Source organism: Brassica oleracea, chromosome C4 (genome assembly GCF_000695525.1).
Source record: "Brassica oleracea var. oleracea cultivar TO1000 chromosome C4, BOL, whole genome shotgun sequence".
NCBI lineage: Eukaryota > Viridiplantae > Streptophyta > Magnoliopsida > Brassicales > Brassicaceae > Brassica > Brassica oleracea.
This window is the reverse complement of record NC_027751.1, coordinates 10,754,062-10,777,427: the sequence shown is the minus strand read 5'-3', so window position 1 is coordinate 10,777,427 and position 23,366 is coordinate 10,754,062. Positions and strand designations below refer to the sequence as shown.

The window sequence follows — 23,366 nt, the reverse complement described above, 5'->3', positions numbered from 1 at the left end:
TAGAAACATTAGTGAACTATCAGATCACCGGACCAGGAGGCTTTCACACCATATCTTGCATCTGTCTGCTAATAAAATACATAGGGATACAAGTGTTTTGAATTCATAAAGTTGTAAGACTTTTGGAGATTTTCGGGCCAACCAAACACATGTGGCTTCAGTTTTAATGGGCCGTTTAGTTTATAACCCAAGACACGTAATCTGCACGGGCCTAAGACTTGAACACGTGTCAAGATCTCAACAATGAGAGATTGAAAGTGAAAAAAGGTTTTAAGAATTAAGACCGAATGTTGAAAAAAAAAAAAAAAAAAAAAAATTAAGACCGAACTGCCGCAAGTGTTTGCTCAAAACAAACAGTAACGAACAGTTTGAGATTCGAAGATACATTCATGGAGGTCAAAGAAAAAGTCAGAATCGTAATTACCGTAGCCTCTCTTGTGGCGGCGACAGTTCTGCTCGTGGCGGATTATCGGCGGCGCCGCCACGGTAGGAAGCAGACATCTTCTCCGAGCTCGTGTTATCTCCATTCAGAGACCAAACCACAGTTCGGCTTCAAACGTGTTCTTGCGGATAACTCTTACTCTGGTTTCAAACACATGAAGAAGCTTGACGACGTGTCTTCTTCCTCATTAGGTAGATTTGATTATTGAATGTGGTTATGTGTGTTTTTGATTTCTAATGTTTGTATTCGAAACCAATGCAGAGAAACCTAACAACTCTCATCCGTATGAAAGTGAGATAAATGTCTTGTTAGAGAATCCTTGTCTTGATGAAGTTGAGTTTCTGAGAGGAGAGTGTTCACTGGAGATTAGTGATTCTTATTTGTGGGTTGAGACGGAGTCTGAATTGAAGAAGTTTGCAGAGACATTGGCTAAAGAAAAAGTCTTTGGAGTTGATACTGAGCAACATAGTTTGCGATCGTTTCTTGGTTTCACTGCTTTGATTCAGGTAAGTGCTAAAGATCGTTTTAAAAAAGTTTAATGTTAGGTTTGTTAATTTGATATATTTCTTTTGCAGATTTCTACACGAGGAGGATTTTTTGGTGGATACGATTGCGTTACATGATGCAATGAGTATACTCCGTCCTGTTTTCTCCAGTCCTCATATTTGCTAAACTTATGAAGCGTGAAGATTGGAGACAGCGTCCACTGTCCGAAGAGATGGTGCAATACGCCAGAACAGATGCACACTATCTACTCTATATTGCTGATAAGTTGACTGCTGAGCTCACACAGCGAGGCATTGGTAGGCATCTAATACTATAGATCACCATTTTTTTTTGTATATGCTGTAAGAGTAAGGCTAACCGGGAGATCATGTCAACTATAATTCAAGAAGAACATGATTTTAAAGAACCATATTCTAAAATATTAATGTATCAGAAGGTTCATCTAGCCCGGATGATAAAATCCATTTTCTTCTGGAGGCTAGTAGACGATCAAACATAATCTGTTTACAGTTGTACACGAAAGAAACCGAAGATTTTCCTGGGAGTGCTGCTGCTTCCTCATTAATTTATCGTCATTTAAACGGCTATGGAGATAACTCTTCCATCTCCTTGGATGCAAAGGTACATACTTCACTCTCACTTCATTATGTGTATTAGATATCAAAGCATGGGGTTGATGATGTTCGCCTTTCAGTTTCAGGAGCTTGTAAGGGAACTTTGTGCATGGAGAGACTTAATGGTAAACTAAAGTCTTAGTGGATGTTGTAGCTGCAAGACAGTTTCCCTTATTGTAATGCCAATCAACATATCTCTTTTTTCAGGCAAGGATTCATGATGAAAGCACTCGCTATGTTCTGTCAGACCAAGCTATAATTGCTCTTGCCTGTCAGAAATCAACAACAGCTGAGGAAGTATATCATTCGATAGCTCAAGCTGATTTGGCTATAGAGTCTTCGTCTATTCAATCTCCATCTTCTGTTGTTTGTAGTCATTTGGATGATATCTATCAAATGACTCGGGACAACAAGTTAGCTAAGCTGGATGCTCTTTTACCACTTGTTCTTGATAAATGTTTGGGCACAGATGGAACATGTCCAGTTTCTGTCTTCAACTACTCACTTGCGACATGGGAATAGAATGCCATCTAGTCGCCGTGAGGAGTTGTTGCAGGTAATGAAATGGATCATATCATTCATATCATTTCAAGCAGTTGATATAAACAAAATATTCTGATATGTAGACTGTAAAGATGTATTATGGGGACGGGACATATCTGAAGAAGATTTGGAGAGAGCTTTACTCATTGGGTTGAGTCCTCACGAGAGACGAAAACTGGAAAGAAAGAAAGGTGTCCATTTCAAATATTCTGCAGAGGTTGCTCATATGGACAAAAAAGAAAACAGTAGCAATGGTAATCATATGATATATAATGTTGTCATGTTTTTGTTTGATAAAGGCTAATGAATAATGATCTATTATTGTATTGCCCACAGATACTGATGCAAACAGTTTTGTATCTTCTTCAGTTGAAGAACGTGGTGAGGAAGCTCCTGGAGATTCTGAGAAAGATATGAATGAAGAAAGTAGGATAGTTGTTACAGATGATAGTGGAGGAGATGGAGCTCAAGAGCTAAATGATACTCAGTGTAATGGAAATATGCCGCACCAAGAGAACTCGAAACTCTCCTTGCTAGGACATGGACCGCACGGGAAACAGGTTGTGGAGTATCTCTTAAGGGAACATGGAGAGGATGGTGTTCGGGATTTCTGCCAAAGATGGAGACAAGTGTTTGTTGATACTGTTTATCCTCGCCATTTGCCTGGTGGTTGGAATGTTAGTCACAGGTAAAGCAGCAATACTTGAAACCAAAGACAGACAACTTTGGTGTCAAAAGCAAATATTGTTTGGACCTTGGTTCTTTACAAAGGTTTGATTGTTTTGTTGCCAGTGGCCGGAGAGACTTTGGCGAATTCAGCGTTTATAATCCCTCAAAGAGACACTCAGCCGAGTAACCCAAAACCTTGTAGCTTTGTCTGTTTCGGTTACGTCTCTGTTCTTTTGCCAATTTTGTTATCAACCACAAGACTGTATTCTTTTGTAGACCTCTGCACTTTGTTTAAGTTAACAATCTGGTCTTTTGACCTTACTTTGGAGACGATAGCATATGATTTAGCGTTACCAATCAGTAAGAAATAAGGCTAATATGTAACACGAGCTCTTCGGTTTTGAAACCGCGGCTCAAGAATCAAAACATACATTTCATCAGGAATTCCAAATTGTTATATGGAGAAATGAGATCTAATCAGTCTGGTGCAATGGCAGAAATGAAAACTCCAAACTGTATTTAAAGTACCATTTCACAACTCGAGTCGAGGATAAAAGTGAAGTTGGAGTTGTCAGTAGCCACCAGTAGTCTCTAATAAGAATCTTCTATAATGTCAATGACTGAGAATTGTGATCAATGCCGTTGAAAACGAAAGTTCCCAGCATTGGTACAAACTGCTTCGTGATGAGCTGCAAAACATTTGGAAAAAAACATAAAAAGGTAAGACGTGTCTAGCTTCAAAATCACCCATCTTGCGAGGCAGGGATATAAGTCGAACCTTGATTACTTCTTGAGATGCGATTCCTCCGATGAAAGCAGCGACCACATGAAGCTCTGCAGCGCCAAATCTGCACATCTCATTGCAAAGTTCTTCCGGAAGTTCATAGCCGTCACAACCCATTTCGTTAATAACACTCGGGGCAATAGTTCTTAACCGAGATGCGTCCTCTTCTATATCTCCACTGCAAAATCGATATGTCAATAATAGAATGACAACGCCAAATTGCTCAGGATAAAATAACAACTCTTACCCATCAAACTGTCCAGGAAACTTGTTATAGGTCGCAGCAAATCTATCAACAGCTCTAAGAAGAATATAAAATCCAATTGCGCTACTGCGAGAGGTAAACAGAACAAGTGGTAAGAGCCTCCAAAGCTAACAACAACATACTCCTCTAGTACTATGGAAAAGATCAATTTGGACAAAGACATTCGCACCTGTAATCCTGACTAGCCAAACACTTTTGTAGTTCCGTTACAGAAGGATTGCTGAACTCATCCTCTATCATACGATATCTGCATACCTACAAGTTTCATATCCCAATGCTTTTTACTCTATATGCATCGGTTCTAATCATACACCAACAGTACAAGAAGTTCCAGCATTCTCACCTTCAGTTTTCTTGCATTCTTGCAAAAGCTCTTGATAGTTTGTTTTGAGATACTACTTGGATCTCGACCAACTTTAGCTAGAATGTCTTTCACTCTTTGCTCAATGGATAGACAATCATCTTCAGCTTTTGTATGGTAGATTTTCTGCAAATTGATGTAGTGCCTGCAAAAGATAAATGCAGTTATATATTAAACTGATAAAGGGATCAATATCATCCCTCCTCTGAAACGAAAGAACAGGAGAACTAACTCTGTGGAAGATGTCATATCGGGCATGGAACCTTCAAGTGGTGCCTCCCCGTCACCTTCATTTGAAATGAACTCCTGCAGGTGACGCATACAAGCAATAGCGTAAGTATTCATATCCATGAGAAGCAAAAGAAACCAACCTATTTCAAAGAATTAATCTAATAAACTAAAATCCCAACACACGCTCTCAACTATTTTCCAGTTACTAACCTTGAGAGCTGCTACCATTACCCAAAAAGCTGAGGAGTTTGAGCCAACTTCAGCATAACGATCATCAATAATTTCTTGGATCTCTTTGCCTGGATTATTAAAAAAAAAAACCAGGGTTGGTTCGATATGAGAAATATAGAAATGAGACTCGGAAACCTTTTTCTGGTAACTACTAAACTGTAATGCTAAATGCTATATTATGCATATGCATCAAGAGGCATATGGAACGATTAGCAATTAATCATAGTCATGAAGATAGTTGAAAGTCCTACCAGTTCCATTATATCCAGCATATATTGTATAGAAACGGCAGATCTAATGGCAAGGAAGATGTATACACTCACTGATTCCTCGAGGAGCAAAAACTTTGAAAGTGGCTTCAACAGCTTCTTTGTAGTTATCTTCATCCATCGATACCATCTTGGACTTAACTAAATCCTAAGATTTAAAAGGAAAAAGGAATAGATTAGAACAGGGACTCACAAGACGAGTAAATCTTTGCTAAATGTTTGCTTAGTTACAGGAAGTACGGATACCTTAAACTCCCTTTTCTCTTCCCTGGTCGAGGGAAGGTGGCTGCTATGAGTTTTAGCCCATTCATCAGCCATCTTGACAAGAATGACCACGTAAGGAATGTGCTTATGAGCGATGGGATCTGGTGTCTTTAGATCAATGGTCTCCACAAACCTGCCGGTCATTGAATCATTAAGTTTCCATATCATCGTCATCAATTCACAATTTGAGTAAAACGAAACTCCATATCACGTACAAATCACTTCACAAGGTAAAAGGATGCTAAAACAACAAAATGACCGAGTAGACTGAAGCAGTGTACCTCTTGAGTTCAGGCCAGGGATTATTCAAGCGGAGATCATCAAGAAAATGATCAGGCTTCGAATCGATGATGGTGTGCTCCTGATATGCGAGTAAAGATATGACTTAGCAGACTAACCATGAAAAATGCTCAACAGTCAACACTGATACGAACAAGGCACATAAGCTTACCTTTACACTGATACGAACAAGGCCAGTAAGGCCATAGGAGCGAGCAAAAACCAGCATGACATTTGCTTCTCGGCAGATTCTATCTAGTTTCACCATTGAGTCTTCCACTAGCTACAATCAACACATGGCCAACTAATAAGGAAAGCTGTTTCAATCTAAAAACAAAATCTCGACGTAGAAACTATCATGCATACTAATCCTAAAGATAAGATCTGTGACTTATCATAGATGGCCAGTGCAAAGACAGGAAGTATACATCAGTGCGCTCTCTGATTTAGAATATAAACTCTCAAGCTGAGAGATCCCAAAGGGTTTATCCTAACGATGGTCCATCAAAAACTAAAACTTTGCAGTCTAACTTTCTTGTAAGAGAGGTCAAACATGCTGAAAGAAAACAAACCATTATCAAACTCTCAAGCTGAAAGACCCCAAAGGACCATAAAAACTAAAACTTTGCAGTCCAAATTGCACCCACTTTCTTGTAAGAGAAGATTAAACATGCTTAAGGAGAAAGAACACATCTTTTCATTCGTTACCTGAGTGGCAATAACGAGAGTGAACTGAGAGAAGAAAGACGGGTCTGTGAGAATCAAAGAATCCGGATTCTCCTCAACAAAGTGAGCCCTCACAGCATCGTTAAGCTCCTGAAGAAAGGCACAGACAGTCTTGGCTTTTGACTCACCAACACTCTTCTTATCCACTTTCAATCATCAAATACGCCAAAGTAAGTTCTCAACGCACGAAAGAAGAATACACACATTGCGTTGCAAGGAAGAGAATAGAGTAAATACCCATGAAGTTGTTGCCAAGGTCTCCAATTTCAACTCTGGATCCGTCGACGACGGTGATGCTTCCGATTCCACCAAGAACGAGATTCTTGAGGGCTTCTGAGCCAGTAGGTCCACAATTAAGCAAACAGATGCTCGCGTTTTCAAGAGCCGCTTGACCTACTTCTCCCCAGATCCTGCGATTAGGGGCGAAAGATGAAGACTTGGAGCGATCGGACGTTGAAGTCGAGGGTTTGAGGGGTTACCTGAGTTGGCGATCGTACTTGGTTTTCGTGGGCTCAGACATTGTTGGTTCTTGCTCGTCCCTTTCCATGAAGGGTTCTTCAGTGGTTCGCTTCTCAGCTACAGAGAGAGAGACTCGAAGAGGCTAAAGAGGTGTAGAGGGAGAAAGAAACAGGTTTTGAGGCTTTATGAGAATCTTTTGCCAAGTTGCCTCTTTTCTTTTCTTAATTCCGTAATCTAACAATATTTAGAGAAAAGTTGACCCCAAAAAAATATTTTAGAGGAATTTATTAAAATATAATTAAAATGGTTACACCTATTTAAAATAATAATATTTCCCCCAAAAGAGGAATTAATTAATTATAGTTACACATACTTAATTATTCGCAAAATAATATACAGTAGAACCTCTCTAAATTAATACTCGATTAATTAATAATTTCTATAAATTAATAAATTTCGCTGGTCCCAACTTGGTCCGCTTTAAAATTTGACACAAATCGATAAAATAATAAGATAATAATTTTTTAAAAAATCTATATAAATATATGGTCCTATTAAAAGTATAAATTAATAATTTATATGTATACATATTTTATATAAGTAAGAACATATTATTATATTATTATTTTATATTCACATTGGTATTATCTTTATATTTTTTTAACATTTAATATATTTTTGATGAAATTTAGTAATATTATATTTAAAACCACATTTAAGTCCTAGACAATATATATTATATACACCAAATAACATAATAAAATTAATAGAAATGTCAAATTTAAAAAAAAAAACAATTAATGTATATACACTAAAATCAAATATTTTTCTTATCTTAGATTAAATATATCTTAAAATAAAAAATAAAAATAAGGAAACTTTTGTAAATTAATAAAATTTCAAAGTCTCAGCATTATTAATTTATAGAGGTTCTACTGTATATAATTTATAAATATATGTATAATATATAAACTAAAAATAATTGATATAAAATTATAGTTTTACATTTGCTAGATTAAGATGTTTCACTAATTGCAAAACCATCATGTGTCCAATTTACATGAAAACACATCATAAAAAATTCTACTAACATAGATTCAAAAATAAATAAAATATACTTTATATTTATATTAATTGTAAACAGTTTGTGAAACTTGGCATCTAGTAAAATAATACACATCACAAAATTAAATATTAGTGGAGTGATAAAATCTCATTAGTTGTAACAATAATTGATTTTACTTGGATATTTTTTAATTCAAATTTTTTTATGGGATTTCCACTGCATTTTTTTGCCATGCCAAGTGACATCTTGTGGATGATTGATAAGGGATGTAGTTTTATATTTTGTTGTAAAATTTAATCTGTAGCTTTCATTGTTGTAGTTTTCTAAAGCACTCATTTTTTGCTCTGGAAATAAAGCTTTCTATAACCATATTTTGATTTTGCAGAGATTTTTTTGCAGTGAGTTTTTAATGAAAAAAAAGCTCGATTGGTTGACATATATAACTCTAGACTAAATTTTAACTGTCCTGAGTAACTACAACCACAACCAATCATCCCCTATATGCGTAATTAGAAAAAAATAGCACAAAAAAAAATATGGAGGGATATATTAAACTTGAGTTGATAATATTGGTAAATTAGCTCAAGGAAAATACTGAAAGAGAAAATGATTAACACATGTCAATTATATTTTATCTACTATGAGAGTAATAATCTTAATCAAAGCTTAATAATTGGGCCGTTATGTGGGCCTACGGAAATGGGGCCCGCGACTTACGAACGGCTGCGTTGACAGTACACTATGGATATTACTTCACGGAGTCTCTAATAGGTCTGGGCATTCGGGTCGTCGGCTTGGATTCGGATCGGATCCTTTCGGGTCCTGGTCTTTCGGGTCGAAGAGTTTAGGACCCGATAGGGTAATTTCAAATTTTCGGTTCCGGGTCGGTTCGGATCGTGTCGGATCCGGGTCGGGTCGGATCTTAGATAGTTAAACCCATTCGGGTAACTAGAATTTATCGGTTTGGATTCGGTTCGGTTTCGAGTCGGGTTCGGTTCGGGTTCGATTTAAAAAAGACCTAAAAATACAAAAAAGATATTTGAAATTATTTATATATCCTAAAGTATTCAAAACTTGTGTTTTTATTATATTAAAATGTGTATATATATTAAACTATGCGAGATACAACAACAATTTGTTGTCTCCTAGTGGTTGAACCCCATGTTCTCTAGACAAATAACCCGTCTTTGATTCTCTCTTGATGCATTTGATTTAATTTACATTATTAATTCGGATACCCATCGGGTTTCGGGTTTTGGTCGGGGCGGGTCCAAGACCCGCGGATCCTTTACAACAAGACCTGATATGGTAATTTGATCGGGTCAGTTTCGGGTCGGGTCTTCGGATCGGGCTAATATGTCCAGGCCTAGTCTCTAACTAAAAGAAGAAGCTCTCCAGTCACACGTTTTTTCTTCTATTCGATCTGTTACGACAAGCAGAAGAAGATGACTTTCTGGGTGTGATTCGGTCTCAAGTTTTTGTTTTATTTTCTCTCTTTAGGAATCTGGCTCTTGTCCAATTATGGGTTTTTTAAACATTTCCTGTTAAGTAATTCGTTGCTTTGTCGTAAAATTTCCACTTTTTCCAGATTATGCCTGCCAAGTGTTTGCATATATTCCACAGAGAATCTCAAGTTTGCTAGAGAAGATAAATCCTCACTGCTGAAATGATTCTTGTCGGGTAAAAGCTTTGTCTTTTATTCTTACTCTTTACTGTCTCTGTTTCACTTTGCTTCTTTTCTTTGATTGATTAATTGGTAAACACTCTTCTTCCAGGTTTTTTCTTAGTTAATTTCTCATCTTGATTCGATCATTTGATTGCTGAGATCTTGATTAAGTTTTCTCCTTCTCAGTAATAAAAGTTATTCTATAGGTTAATATTGGGAACCTTACTTTGATTATTTTATCTCTCTCTCTCTCTGTTTTTTTTTTGACTAGGTTGGTGGATTGGTCCCTATTCATTGAATCAGTAGAGATGGTTATAGTTTTTACACAAAACTAGCTGAACTGTTCCTTGGTTTGTTTGCATTGCCTCCATGGGATTCGGCATTGATTCATCTGTTGCTATAACGGCACTGATTGTGGCCATTCTGGTGGTTCCAATGGGTTGCCAAAGACCTCAAGTGGTGAACATTGGTGCTGTTTTTACTTTTGATTCGGTTATCGGAAGAGCTGCAAAAGTAGCTCTCGAGGCAGCTGTCTCCGATGTGAACGCTGACACAAGTGTCCTCAAAGATACGGAGCTGAGGTTACTCATGAAGGACTCTTCCTGCAATGTCTTTCATGGGTCCTTTGGAGGTACCATGACTCTTCTTCTAGCCTTTTTTGTGTGTTCACACACTTGTGACCCTCATCAATGGTCCCATTAGAATCTTTCCGATCTAGGAGAAACCGTCTTTTTGGCTTTGCGTGGTGTAGAGTTTTGGTCTGAAGTAGATTAGTCCTCGTTTTATTGTCTCAAAGGCGATTCGCACAAGTTTCTACATGCACAGTAGGAGCTAACATCTGGACCAAATAGAGTTAGTGAAAGAAGAGCACCATTAAAGTGACCTTTTGATAATCTCACACAAGGAATATTACAATCATGTTTTGAATCTGTTCTTGTCGGTACATAATTTGTGCTTCAAATGCTAATAATACATAGAACATAGTAAACCTCAGACGCAACACAGACTGTTCCTTACTAGAACATGTGTGTCATGCATGGAACTGGAAGCATAACTTTGGCCTGCTCTAAGTTCGAGTGGTTGTTGTTTGCAGCTTTTGAAGTGCTTGAGAAAGAAGTGGTGGCTGTGATCGGTCCACTTTCATCCTCCGTCGCTCATACACTGTCAGATATTGCCAAGGGACTCCAGTTTCCTCTCATCTCATTTGCAGCAACCGATCCAACTCTCTCTGCCCTCCAATTTCCCTTCTTTCTCCGGACTACACCTAATGATGCCCACCAAATGTCTGCCCTTGTGGATCTTATCAGTTTTCATGGATGGAAAGAGGTGATATCAGTTTACTCAGATGACGAGCTCGGAAGAAATGGAGTTTCTGCACTAGATGATGAGCTCTACAAGAAAAGATCCAGAATTTCCTATAAAGTGCCGCTCTCAGTGCATTCTGATGACAAATCAATTGCTAATGCGTTGAACAAATCCAAGTCCCTCGGTCCTCGAGTCTACATTCTCCATTTTGGTCCCGACCCTTCGCTCAGAATATTTAGTATAGCGCAAAAGCTGCAGATGATGACCAATGAATATGTGTGGCTCGCCACAGACTGGCTCGCAGTTACCTTAGATTCTTCTGTGAGTGACAGTAGTACTTTAAAACGTCTTGAAGGAGTAGTGGGGCTTCGTCAACACATCCCAGAATTGGTAAAGATGCACCAGTTCACACATAAAATGAAGAGCAATAAATCAATGAATGCCTACGCGTTCCATGCCTATGATACAGTGTGGATGATTGCATACGGCATCGAGAAAATGCTGAATGAGGGAGTCAATATAACATTCTCTTACTCCGAGAAGTTAATTCAAGCACAAGGAGCTAAACTGCACCTGGAGAGAGTCAAAATTTTCAACAGCGGGAAGCTGCTACTTGAGAAGCTTCTGCAGGTGAACTTCACTGGCATAGCCGGCCAAGTTCAGTTTGGTTCTGGTCGAAATGTCATTGGCTGTGACTACGAAATCATCAATGTAGACAGAGCAGGTGTTCATACTGTGGGTTTCTGGTCGAAATATGGAGGCTTTTCGGTCGTAGCCCCAGAAACTAGACATACACGGAAGAAGTCTGGTTTTGCTTTTGAAGAAAAACTTGGAAACATAACCTGGCCTGGTGGTGGGCGTGAAAAGCCGCGTGGTTGGGTCATTGCAGATGTTGCCAATCCATTGAAGATTGTTATCCCAAAAAGAGTGAGCTTTGTCGAGTTTGTGACCGAGGAAAATAACAGTAGCCATCGTATCAAAGGATTATGCATCGACATCTTCACTGAGGCATTGAAGTTCGTCCCCTACAGTGTTCCTTACGTATTCGAGTCATTCGGGGATGGCCGTTCAAGTCCTAACTACAACCAGATGATTCAAATGGTCGCAGATGGTGTAAGTATCCACATAAAAAGTGTACAAAACTGATTGGAAAAACCTCAGAGATCACTAAACATTATGAAACGTTTACTGAGATAATGGTTTTTATTCTTCTGCTTTTCAGGTATATGATGCAGCTGTTGGGGATATTGCAATAGTCCCAACCCGGTCCAAATTAGTAGATTTCTCGCAGCCATATGCGTCCACAGGCCTTGTGGTGGTGATTCCGGCTAACGACGACAATGCCACTTGGATCTTTCTAAGACCCTTCACCGTCGGGTTATGGTGCGTTGTTATAGCTTCATTCTTCTGTATTGCCATAGTCATCTGGATCCTTGAACATCGGATCAATGAAGATTTCAGAGGGCCACCCCGGAGACAACTCATCACAATGATCTTGTAAGTTCAGCTCGTAATATTCATTGAACTTGATAGTTCATTATTGGAGTTTTCTCTGATCTTTCTACTTTGGTTTGTCCTTGCAGGTTCAGCTTCTCAACTCTTTTCAAGAGAAATCGTGAGTAGCCCCAGTCTCATCCATCTTTCTTTAGTACTATCGAGCAAAGTTTGATAGAGTTACATTTCTGGATCTTTCGGATACATAATTGACTCTAGTTTTTTTCTCTATCAACTAATAACTGCGATCTTGCTGTTTTATCCTGTTCTGTCAACAGAGGAAGATACGATAAGCAATTTAGCCAGACTAGTGATGATTGTATGGCTCTTTCTATTAATGGTTCTAACCGCGAGCTACACAGCGAATCTCACGTCAATCCTCACAGTTCAACAGCTTCCCTCTGCCATTACCGGCATTGACAGCTTGCGGGCAAGTGAGGTGCCTGTCGGTTACCAGTCCGGGACGTTCACTTTAGAGTACTTAACCTACAGTCTTGGCATGGCTCGGTCTAGGCTGGTCCCACTTGAATCGACTGAGGAGTATGAAAGGGCTCTAAAGCTAGGACCAACCTCTTTTGGAGGCGTAGCTGCTATCGTTGACGAGCTCCCTTACATTGAACTGTTTCTAGCGGAACGGCCGGGTTTCAAGATTGTCGGAGAGCCCTTTATGCACCGTGGTTGGGGATTTGTAAGTATTTTTCTTAATCAGAAGAGCTTAAAGCAATCACAAAAAGATTTGAGAGTGTTCTTTCTATTTAACAGGCGTTTAAGAGAGACTCTCCACTGGCTATAGACATGTCAACAGCGATCTTGAAACTCGCCGAGACGAGAAAACTGCAAGAGATTCGGGAGAGATGGTTATGCAATACGAGTTGCGCAGAGAAATCAAACTGGAACCCAGAGCCAAACCAGCTCCATCTCAAGAGCTTTAAAGGGCTGTACCTTGTCTGCATTGCAATCACGGTCTCTGCCTTTTTGGTGTTTGTTCTCAGGATAATACGTCAGTTCGTGCGGTACAGACGGATGGAGAGGACAAGCTCGCTGCCGCTCGCGTCTTGGTCTTCTTCTCCTTCGATGCGGTTAAGGGAATTGGTGTTTGGTTTCGTGGAGTTTGTGGACGAGAAAGAAGAAGCTATCAAGAGAATGTTCAGAAGGAGTGATGACTCTAGCAACAACCCATCCCATGTTGTGGAAGTTCAAGCTGATTCTGAGGTACGACAAATTTGATTAAGTGAATTCCACTTTATAGGAAGAAGATTGTATTGTAATTAGATATGAGCTAAGATGTAAGTCAATCAATATTTGAATCTTTGTTCATTAGATATGATTGTAACTAAGCAACACAAAAAATGGTAAGAGCCAATGATTATTACCATGATTATATAGCTATATATATATAGATTTTCGAGTTGAGTAGCTTTGTAGAACCTTTGTTGTTCATTAAGAAACAGACAGTGTTTTATCATCTCAAATACTCACATGAAAAAATCTATAGGTAGTTTATCTTCTCGACTTTGTGGGTTTATCTGACAGGGGTTGGTACTAAAAATGAACTCCCAAAATTTCAAAAAGTCAACATTCCACATCTGGATATATGTTTTTTTTTTTAATTTTATACGAAAAGCTTGCATCTTTATGTGCGTATGAAGGTATATGTAACCATTAGATTCTATAATAATTGCCACGTTCTGTGAAGTATGAACTCATGAACTTTTTTCTTTTATCCAACTTGGAGCTTTATCTTATTATTGTTTTGTTTGGTATGCTAATTTGTTCCCTAACCAACTCTTTGCTATTTTATTGATTTATTCCCATCATTCATGGAGTTTTGCTCAATGAACTGAATTATTAATTCATAGTTTCATGTTTATTTAATCCTTTTCTCTGAACCACCATCTCTGTAATGTTGTCAGTTTTGTTTCTTATGTGGGCACTGATCTATTGGGTACCGAATCCAAGATACAAACATGTCAAATCCAAGTCTTTGTTTCTTGGTTCGATCCAATGTTCAGCCAAATTTCACGACGCTTTTGTCTTTTTGTTTGACTAATATTTTCTCTCGAGGTTGATGTTCATGAGCCCGTAAAAACCATTCCTTTGGGTTCGAAAATCTACTTAAAAGATGGAACTTTTGGTGATGATTAGAGCCGTTTCCATGGGATTTTTGCTCCTATGTGTATCTGGTTTGTGGTTTTTGCCAACGGAAGGTGCTGGTAGAGAAAGTTTTTCAAGAAACTCTTCTTCTTCTTCTCGGCCACGCTCTGTCAACGTCGGTGCTCTCTTTACTTATGATTCTTTCATTGGAAGAGCAGCTAAACCGGCGTTTATGGCGGCCATTGACGACGTTAATGCTGATCAGAGTATTCTCAGGAGAACCAAGCTCAATATTGTCTTCCATGACTCAAACTGCAGTGGATTTGTTGGCACTATGGGAGGTACTTTTCATATAATTTGTAGCCAATAGGAACAGCGTCTTAGATATGCCTCAAAGTTCCTTGTCAAAATGCCCCAACAAAGCTGTGGGTTTAGTAGTATTTGGATATGAGAAGGAGATTGGTGATATGTTTCTCTTATTGTGTAGCTTTGCAGGTAATGGAGAACAAGGTGGTTGCAGCCATTGGTCCACAATCTTCAGGAATTGGTCACATAATCTCCCATGTAGCTAATGAGCTCCATGTACCTCTCTTGTCATTTGCAGCAACTGACCCGACGCTTTCTTCCCTACAGTTCCCTTATTTCCTCCGAACAACACAGAGCGACTACTTCCAGATGAACGCAATCGCGGATTTTGTGTCTTATTTCCGATGGAGAGAAGTTGTTGCGATCTTTGTTGATGATGAGTATGGTAGGAACGGGATATCTGTTTTAGGTGATGCTTTAGCCAAGAAACGTGCCAAGATCTCTTTCAAGGCTGCATTTACACCTGGTGCAGATAACAGCTCGATCACCGACTTATTGGCTTCTGTTAATCTGATGGAGTCTCGCATCTTTGTTGTTCACGTGAATCCTGATTCCGGTTTAAACATATTCTCTGCTGCCAAGTCTCTTGGAATGATGGGCAGTGGCTATGTCTGGATCGCTACTGATTGGCTTCTTACAGCTTTGGATTCTGTGGAAACTGTGGACTCCAAAACTATGGATCTCTTACAAGGAGTGGTTGCTTTTCGCCATTACACACCAGAAAGTAACAACAAGAGAAGGTTAAAAAGAAGATGGAAAAACCTTAAATCCATAGAGAGTTCAGGAGGTGCTGATGGCTTCAACTCTTATGCAATGTATGCTTATGATACCGTTTGGTTGGTAGCTCGTGCTCTTGAAGTTTTCTTCAGCGACGGCAATACAGTGACTTTCTCCAATGATCCAAATCTGAGGAAAACCAACGATAGCAACATTAAGTTATCAGCACTCAACGTTTTCAACGAAGGGGAGAGACTCCTGCAGGTCATTCATGACATGAATTATACCGGTCTGACCGGACAAATCGAGTTTGATTCAGAGAAAAACCGGAAAAATCCAGCATACGACATCCTAAACATAAACAGCAGAGGTCCACAAAGAGTCGGCTACTGGTCGAATCATACAGGCTTCTCAGTGGAGCCTCCGGAGACATTGTACTCTAAGCCTCCAAACACATCTGCAGAACATCAACGTCTTAATGGGATCATATGGCAAGGGGAAGTAACAAAGCCACCTCGTGGTTGGGTTTTCCCTGACAACGGAGAGCCGCTCAAAATCGGTGTGCCTGACCGTGTGAGCTACAAAAACTATGTGTCGAAGGATAATAACTCGCTTGGTGTTAAAGGCTACTGTATTGACATCTTTGAAGCTGCTATTCAATTGCTTCCATATCCCGTCCCACGTACTTATATAGTTTATGGAGATGGGAGGAGAAATCCTTCTTATGACAATCTCATAAGTGAAGTTGCTGCCAATGTGAGCATTGCTCCTTCTTTCATATACAAAGATACTTATACTAAACTGACTTTTTTTCCTTTTTGTTTTATGTCTCTAGAATTTTGATGTAGCCGTTGGTGATGTTACAATCGTTACAAACAGAACCAAGTTTGTAGATTTCACGCAGCCATTTATGGAATCAGGGCTTGTGGTGGTAGCTCCAGTGAAAGGGGCCAAGTCTAGTCCTTGGTCATTCTTGAAACCATTCACTGTAGAGATGTGGGCTGTGACCGGAGCTTTCTTTCTCTTTGTGGGAGCCATCATTTGGATTCTCGAACACCGCTTTAATGAAGAGTTTCGTGGACCTCCTAGGCGTCAAATCATCACCGTTTTCTGGTTAGTTCCCAATTCTTTGACCTTCCTGGCATAAGATGTGATAGACAAAGTATGTACTAAGAGGCACTAAAGCTTTGTCTCTTCCTTTATGGTCTTCAACGTTGCAGGTTTAGCTGCTCAACGATGTTCTTCTCTCAGAGTATGTACTTGGAGTCTACAAAACATCAAATCTTTCTCCCTTGTTTATTCTTCTTTCTTTCTTGATCTTCAGGGGAGAACACGGTGAGTACGCTGGGGAGGTTTGTGCTACTCATATGGTTGTTTGTGGTTCTGATCATCAACTCAAGCTACACAGCTAGTCTCACTTCGATCCTCACCGTTCAACAGCTAACATCTCGGATAGAAGGAATGGACAGTCTGATAGCAAGCAACGAACCCATCGGAGTGCAAGACGGTGCATTTGCGTACAAATATCTGGTTAATGAACTTAACATAGCTCCATCAAGAATCATTTCTCTGAAAGATGAAGAAGAGTATCTCTCTGCTCTTCAACTTGGTCCCAGAGCTGGTGGCGTGGCAGCCATAGTCGACGAGCTTCCTTACATCAAAGCTCTGTTGTCAAACAGCAACTGCAAGTTCCGTACTGTTGGACCAGAGTTCACCCGGACAGGCTGGGGATTTGTATGGAAAAAGAAACGGTTTCAATCAATTCTTCTTCTCGGTTAAAACATTACTCACCGGATCTTGATTGTTGCAGGCGTTCCAGAGAGACTCTCCTCTAGCTGTGGACATGTCAACAGCGATCCTGCAGCTGTCTGAAGAAGGAAAACTTGAGAATATCCGCAAGAAATGGCTTACCTACAGCCACGAATGCTCAATGCAGATTGCAGACACAGAGAACTATCAAATCTCTGTACAGAGTTTCTGGGGGCTGTTCTTAATCTGTGGCATAGTTTGGTTCATTGTACTCACCCTCTTCTGCTGGAAAGTTTTCTGGCAATGCCAATGGTTAAGAACAGAAGAAGAGGGTGATGAAGCAAGAGCGAGCGAAGAAGCGAGTTCTTCTAGCTCAGGGAGAAGTTTGAGGGCGGCGAGTTTCAAGGATTTGATCAGAGTTGTGGACAAGAGAGAAACAGAGATCAAGGAGATGCTTAAGCTGAAGAGCAGTAAGAAACTCAAAGCTAGCCAAAGCTCAGGTGAAACTCCATAAGAGAATAGTTTAGATATATAGATGATGAAAAGAGTTTACAGAGTTGGTTTTAAATGACTACGGATGTAACATTACTTACAAAAGGTAAATAGATTTATTCATAAGATTTTGTAACGGTACCATAACCCAAAGAAAACAATGGAATTGTTTATTCTTCCTACATGAAATGGAAAAACCATCAGCAAATGAACTGAATCACCATGAGAGATATATTTGAGTGTTTACTATGTTACCAGGTGCTTGATGATGAGGTTACTACTATTAATCAACACTAACAACTCACCTTACCAAACATCCTACCTTGGTTCTTGGCGAATCACAACCCTAGAAAGATTCGCAGCTTAGACCCTTTTGGCCTGGTTGGGTTCGGACCAATTCGTTTGGTTAGTACAAAACCATAGCCAAGGCAACAGCTAAAAAAGTTCGTTGCAACTTCTCTTGAAACACAGAGAAGACTTGCAAAAGAAAAGCTTTGAACTTTCTAAACAAGCAGACTTCCAAGATAGACAGCGAAAGAAAATAAAAAGATAGAATATCCAGACCACAAAAGAGATTGAAAGCTACCAGAAACAAAAACCAAATTTGAAACACAAATAGTTTAAAAGAGAGTACTCAATATTTTTTGTCAGCATGAAACACAAAGAGAAATGAGTTGAGAAAGTTCCAACATTCAGAATGAAACAAAGTACTTAAAACATAAATGAGGGAAAGTTTTTAACAAAAGTTCACAAGGAAGTCAATACCCGAACCTCATTAAGAAAACCATTCAAGAACTGAACTGTTTCTTGTCAGGTTCGTTCTTGACTCCCTCCCCTTTTGAAGCTTTCCAAATTCTTGAAAATAAAATAAAAACACACTCTCTCTTTATTCACTGATTCGCTCCTCCGCATCCCCTTACACTTAATTTCCTGTAAAACAAAGAAAAAACAAAAGTCATTAGCACAACAACTCATTGAATATAGATGGTTATAAGTTTCTTTGCTGAAATAGATTCAGTGATGTACCGTTCAAGCAGTCTGCTGAGGAAAGTAAGCTTTGATCTTATTCGCGGCTGCTAAAATCAGACTCTCAATGGTTGAAACCGAGCTAAAAGTCAGCATACCCGAAGGAGATGAGTCAACTAGCATCTGAAACGAAACGTTCACGAGTGACCCTCCTGCTTTTCCAGGCTGAGCCGTACCATCTGGTAGTATAGCAAAACCTGATGGAAGTAACGGCACACACTTAGGGTCACCTCCATTGAGAACTTTCTCCATTGATGGAACATCAACAGGCGCGTAGACCAGGAATGAAGCTGCTGGCTCAGTAGAGCTCTCTTCAATCATCATCATCTCGCTTTGGCTAGTGTTTGGGCTCTAGTAACCAAAAAAACAAAACACATGTAGCATATTAAAAATCGAAAAGAATGCAAATATAAACATAAACTCATGTAATAGAATAGCCTTTTGATGTAAAAAAGAAAACAACAAAGTTATGTAATATATACCCGGAGTAAAGATACACAGTTCCTATCGTCTCTCCCATTAAAAATATGTGTCAGCTTCTGAGGATTCCCTCCAAGGAAGAGAACATCCCACTGCACAAAACATTTCAAAACATGTTAAGCAAAACAAAGATAAATCTAGTGTCTTAAAAGAAAGTACGAACATTGGTTCGGTTCTTCTCATCTCTGAGGTAGTCAAAGACAGTGATAGGAGGAACCGGGACCCAAAACGAATGGGCTGCACAGAGAATGAGTCCTTCAGGTCTTCCAGGATCATTCAAGCTCTTCCGAGTCATCACACTCACACTATCTCCTGTATAATCAGCCAAGTTCCACCATATATCTGCGGTAGAAGTTGTCACTCCATCAAAGAAACCTCTTGACATCCGCTCAACTAACTTCAGCAGGCTCTGCTTCGCATTGTTCGTTACAGCTGCACCATTCAACAAAACTCACAAAATGGTTAAGCAAAAAACAACAGAGAGGGTTTATTATGTGAGTAGCTTGAGATCATAAGGAGTAGAGTAAATACTTATTTGACCACCAGGTTCTATGGATGGAATGTTTGAAGCCATCATGATGGCTAACCGCTCGCACTGGCGGTCCAATGTAGAAACCCAGCGGTTAGCACCTAAAGCTTGACCAGAATTGAGCAAGTTCTTAAACATGGCATGAAGTTCACCTCTGTCATCTACCTCCACATGCTCAACCCAAGTAACCTTTTTCAAAACAAACAAATATAACTAACTAGAATATTCCTACACAAAACCATAAGAAGACTATTAAACATAAAGTTTTAGTTTATACCCTGGAGAGTCTATTTGGCATGTCTTGAATCAGACATCCAGATGGTCTTCGCCGACACTTAGGTTCCAGGTTTGGAATGAGATGGTCGATGGATATATCGACCACCCCCCATAAACCTTCACCGTGCTGCTTACAGTAGCGGACGAAGTAGCATTCACGGGATGAGACTAGCGGCGATAGAACTTGGAATTCAGCAGTCATCTAATGAAGTAATAACAACAACAAACTTGGTTATATTCAATGTTAAAAGGAGTTAGGCTCTAAGCAACGGTGACTCATCGCTTAGAACCTAGAACAATATTAGTTATTTATATTAATAATATTTGTTTCATATCAAAATGATATTATTATTGTTTTGTTATAAACTCATCTTGCAGATATTATATAGAAAAACAAAGTGGAAAATTTACCAGATGGATAGTTCCGTCCAAGTTTCCTTGGCCTCCAGTCAAGAGGGTGTCATGAGTCATTGCTCTACCAACCATTCCAGCAAACATGGTCGACCATACATTCTACAAATACCACGTTAATTAATTACAAAACCTTACAAAAAGGCTTATACAATTTTTATCATAATTAGAATGATTAAATTAACTTACCACATCCATTAGCCTGTGAACAATGTCCATATGGTGCATGAACACAATCGCGTTTTCTCTTGATGCCTCGGTTCTAAACCCGACCGGTTTAGGCCCGAGTCCGTTTTGTAAATTTCTTGTGTATTCATTCAAATCTAATATCGTGCCATGAACGCCTCCCTTCCACAGCGGTTCATTCATTTGAGCCAACGCTATAAGCTCCGACATGGCTCCAACTGCTAACTCTATGACCAATGGCCTATCGGCCTCTTTCACTGATCCGATGTTCGACAACGAGAGGTTTCCAATACTTCCATTAGTTGTCATCGGGGGCTCGAAAGGTGGAGCTTGATTAGGAGTAGGCAGAACAGGATATCTCATTACAGCTTTGCCTGTATACTTCGCCACCTCAGATAATTGACGGATCTTGAAACCCAAAAGAGAAACACAAAAAAAAACAAGTAAGTAATATTTGAAGTAACTGCAATATAGTAGTGTCTTTCCTTTTAAATCCATATAATGAATGTTGTTGGTTGAAAAAATGTTATGAGGTGTTATTGAAATGGTTATGAACTTATGAGACCAATCATATACGTGTGTTTGTCTTACGTTTGACATTAAACAAAACATTATAAAGGTGCATTGTTCACTTATTCATCCTCTAGTACACACATATAGTACGTACCTCTTCGGTTAACTTAGCATTTTCGAGGTGAAGATGATGTTCCTCGAAAGACATTTCGCCAACTGCGGTGCGACCTCCACAATTAGGACATGAGGCATTAGCGAGAGCTTCTCGAAAGTGGTGGTTATCAGCTCTAAGCCTAGTGTTCTCCTCACGAAGTTGTAAGTTCTCATGGCGTTCCTGATGATTCTGCAAGAAAAAAAGAAAGAAAAAATACATCTTAAGAAAGTTGTAAATGAATTGAAAAATCAACTTGGTGGTTATTGGATTCTTTGGAGAGTGTATGAATACCAAAGACGGCGATGTTTTTGGTTCTGACGTGATTAAAGAATTTACTAAAAGAAGTATTGAATATTAATAATTGCGTTTCATACAACATTGCTTAGACGTTGTTGTTACATACCATGATCAAAATCAGCTAATGTTTGTCACAAACGTTAAATAAATATATATATATAAAGTATTATGTTTATACCTTGTTCTGGGTGCGTTTGTTCTGGAACCAGAATTTGATCTGAAGATGGTCTAGTCCCAGGTGACGGCTAAGTTCTTTCCTCTGATTGTCATCAGGATGAGGACACTCTTTGAAGAAACTGTTCAATAAATAAACAATTAATTAAAGATGTGAAAGTATTCCATATATTTTTACTGATATATAATATATATATATATATACAATTATAAAATGGAAAGCTAAGAAAGAACTAATTACTTTTCCATCTCCTGGATTTGCTGTTGAGTGTGACGATGATATCGCTTTCTCTTACCAGCACGAGGATTTTGAGTGTTTCCATCTTCTTGATTCTCACTGTCGAATTCCTCATCCCCAAAACTAGCACCACCATTCACGTTGTTGTTATTTTCGTTTTCGTTGTTATCGGTGTCTCCATTGTTGTTGTTGTTCACATCATCCACTGGTTCCATGTAATTTGGCAGAGACATATTTGCTATTCTTGGAGATCTTGAGAGTTAACAAACTAAAGTGAGTTGCTAGAAATTGAATTCAAATAAGTAATATGATCATTCTTACACATAATATCTAGAAATTAGGGTTTACAAGATTGTGCTTTTTCTTTTCTTGTTTTCCTATCTAGACAACACACGCATACACACACACTCTCTCTCTCTCTCTCTACCCACTAAATTCACTACAACAAAAAGTCAACTACTTTTCCCTTTCTTTGATTTCTTTTTTTTTTTTTTGAAGATCTAGAAAATAAAAGAGAAACCGACAACAGTGAGCTGACAACATAGAAAATGAAACTGAGGTAATCAAAGGACCCACCAGTTGAAAATAAAGACCCAACAACGCATAACATCACAATCAGAATATCAACAAACAATCGACACATATTGAATTTCATATAGACTCAGAAACAAATTAATTTACCCAATTTCTTTTTTGTAAAAGAAAATGAACTAAGATTATAAAAAAACCTTCTAAGAAGCTGACTGATGGTCATTGTATCAATCCAAGCAGAAACGAAAAAAAAGGAACAGGTTTTACTTTGAAGTTTATTTGGGTTTCTAGTCGGTTTCTCCGTTTGGAATGAAAAAATGGAATGAAGATCGAGGCTAAATAAGTATTTGAGTTATTGGTGGATTAGCAAATCTCGTTCGTTCCACTCATCTAATTACATTTGTCACTCATTTATCTATGTTCGTGACGTGGAATAAAAAGAAAAAATTTGAAATGGAATTTTTTTTATTAAGAATATGAAATATATATTTTATTTTTTATAAGGGAACTAAAGGAATGATGCATTATAAATAATGTTTTTTGAAAAAAAAATATTACCGTTGCAGCTAAAATGGAATAAGAACGGCGAAAAAGAAGGGAATACGGAAAAACAATTTAGTAGATTCTTTTGTCTATGGCACACAAAATAAGCATATATAGATCAAATACGATATTGTGTTATGAAATGTTCTAAAACTGGCTATATAATTTTTTTAATAAAAATATTATGGTTTAGACGTCTAATTAAGTGATCTAGGTAATCTATTAATCCGTTTTTAATTATTATATATATATATATATATATGAAAATTCTGTCATGTATTATTTTATATTAAATACATATATAAGATATACTATAAGAAATATAATTACAGGTTAGCAAAATAAAATTAAAAAATAAGTACATGTTAAGCATCCAGAATATACATGTTAGGTTACTGGATTAGGACTAAACAAA

The 23,366-nt window shown here is 38.5% G+C and overlaps 5 protein-coding genes across 9 annotated transcripts; 3 read left to right on the top strand and 2 right to left on the bottom strand.

Moving 5' to 3' along the window:
• Positions 1-323: 323 nt before the first annotated feature.
• Positions 324-3,075, top strand: LOC106338090. Its single transcript, XM_013777147.1, has 9 exons — positions 324-633; positions 704-948; positions 1,460-1,570; positions 1,644-1,688; positions 1,771-1,929; positions 2,033-2,102; positions 2,190-2,360; positions 2,443-2,794; positions 2,899-3,075. Exons 1-9 carry the CDS (start codon positions 390-392, stop codon positions 2,960-2,962), a joined length of 1,461 nt encoding a protein of 486 aa, XP_013632601.1. The 5' UTR covers positions 324-389; the 3' UTR covers positions 2,963-3,075.
• A 57-nt stretch (positions 3,076-3,132) lies between these two features.
• On the bottom strand, positions 3,133-6,837 carry LOC106336578 (NEDD8-activating enzyme E1 regulatory subunit). Of its 2 annotated transcripts, none has more exons than XM_013775436.1 (14): positions 6,665-6,837; positions 6,423-6,595; positions 6,168-6,331; positions 5,632-5,742; positions 5,462-5,541; positions 5,163-5,313; positions 4,965-5,064; positions 4,627-4,715; positions 4,418-4,491; positions 4,168-4,330; positions 3,994-4,079; positions 3,807-3,890; positions 3,554-3,737; positions 3,133-3,464 (listed from the first exon to the last, which is right to left on the bottom strand). In XM_013775436.1, the coding sequence occupies exons 1-14, from the start codon at positions 6,730-6,732 to the stop codon at positions 3,381-3,383; spliced, it is 1,611 nt and encodes a 536-aa protein (XP_013630890.1). In that variant the 5' UTR covers positions 6,733-6,837; the 3' UTR covers positions 3,133-3,380. The 2 variants fall into 2 exon arrangements, with proteins under 2 accessions (XP_013630890.1, XP_013630891.1); XM_013775437.1 differs by having other exon boundaries at positions 4,971-5,064.
• Positions 6,838-9,067: 2,230 nt separating this feature from the next.
• LOC106341957 (glutamate receptor 3.7) lies at positions 9,068-13,566 on the top strand. Of its 2 annotated transcripts, none has more exons than XM_013780716.1 (8): positions 9,068-9,167; positions 9,299-9,390; positions 9,648-10,007; positions 10,470-11,815; positions 11,904-12,178; positions 12,265-12,296; positions 12,454-12,863; positions 12,938-13,566. In XM_013780716.1, the coding sequence occupies exons 3-8, from the start codon at positions 9,746-9,748 to the stop codon at positions 13,400-13,402; spliced, it is 2,790 nt and encodes a 929-aa protein (XP_013636170.1). In that variant the 5' UTR covers positions 9,068-9,167; positions 9,299-9,390; positions 9,648-9,745; the 3' UTR covers positions 13,403-13,566. The 2 variants fall into 2 exon arrangements, with proteins under 2 accessions (XP_013636170.1, XP_013636171.1); XM_013780717.1 differs by having other exon boundaries at positions 10,470-11,794; positions 12,938-13,402.
• A 113-nt stretch (positions 13,567-13,679) lies between these two features.
• On the top strand, positions 13,680-17,773 carry LOC106341956 (glutamate receptor 3.5). 3 transcript variants are annotated; one of them, XM_013780715.1, is made up of 8 exons: positions 13,680-14,610; positions 14,757-16,108; positions 16,188-16,283; positions 16,387-16,465; positions 16,573-16,605; positions 16,637-16,704; positions 16,793-17,086; positions 17,163-17,773. In XM_013780715.1, exons 1-8 carry the CDS (start codon positions 14,298-14,300, stop codon positions 17,613-17,615), a joined length of 2,688 nt encoding a protein of 895 aa, XP_013636169.1. In that variant the 5' UTR covers positions 13,680-14,297; the 3' UTR covers positions 17,616-17,773. The 3 variants fall into 3 exon arrangements, with proteins under 3 accessions (XP_013636169.1, XP_013636167.1, XP_013636168.1); XM_013780713.1 differs by having other exon boundaries at positions 16,188-16,465; positions 16,573-16,604; positions 16,677-17,086; XM_013780714.1 differs by having other exon boundaries at positions 14,298-14,610; positions 14,765-16,108; positions 16,188-16,465; positions 16,573-16,604; positions 16,677-17,086.
• A 465-nt stretch (positions 17,774-18,238) lies between these two features.
• Positions 18,239-22,701, bottom strand: LOC106339942 (homeobox-leucine zipper protein HDG2). The gene is made up of 12 exons (XM_013778807.1): positions 22,606-22,701; positions 21,881-22,129; positions 21,644-21,761; positions 21,169-21,357; positions 20,505-20,909; positions 20,316-20,417; positions 19,906-20,106; positions 19,631-19,817; positions 19,263-19,531; positions 19,102-19,191; positions 18,621-18,970; positions 18,239-18,525 (listed from the first exon to the last, which is right to left on the bottom strand). Exons 1-11 carry the CDS (start codon positions 22,629-22,631, stop codon positions 18,623-18,625), a joined length of 2,184 nt encoding a protein of 727 aa, XP_013634261.1. The 5' UTR covers positions 22,632-22,701; the 3' UTR covers positions 18,239-18,525; positions 18,621-18,622.
• Between the last annotated feature and the right edge of the window lie 665 nt (positions 22,702-23,366).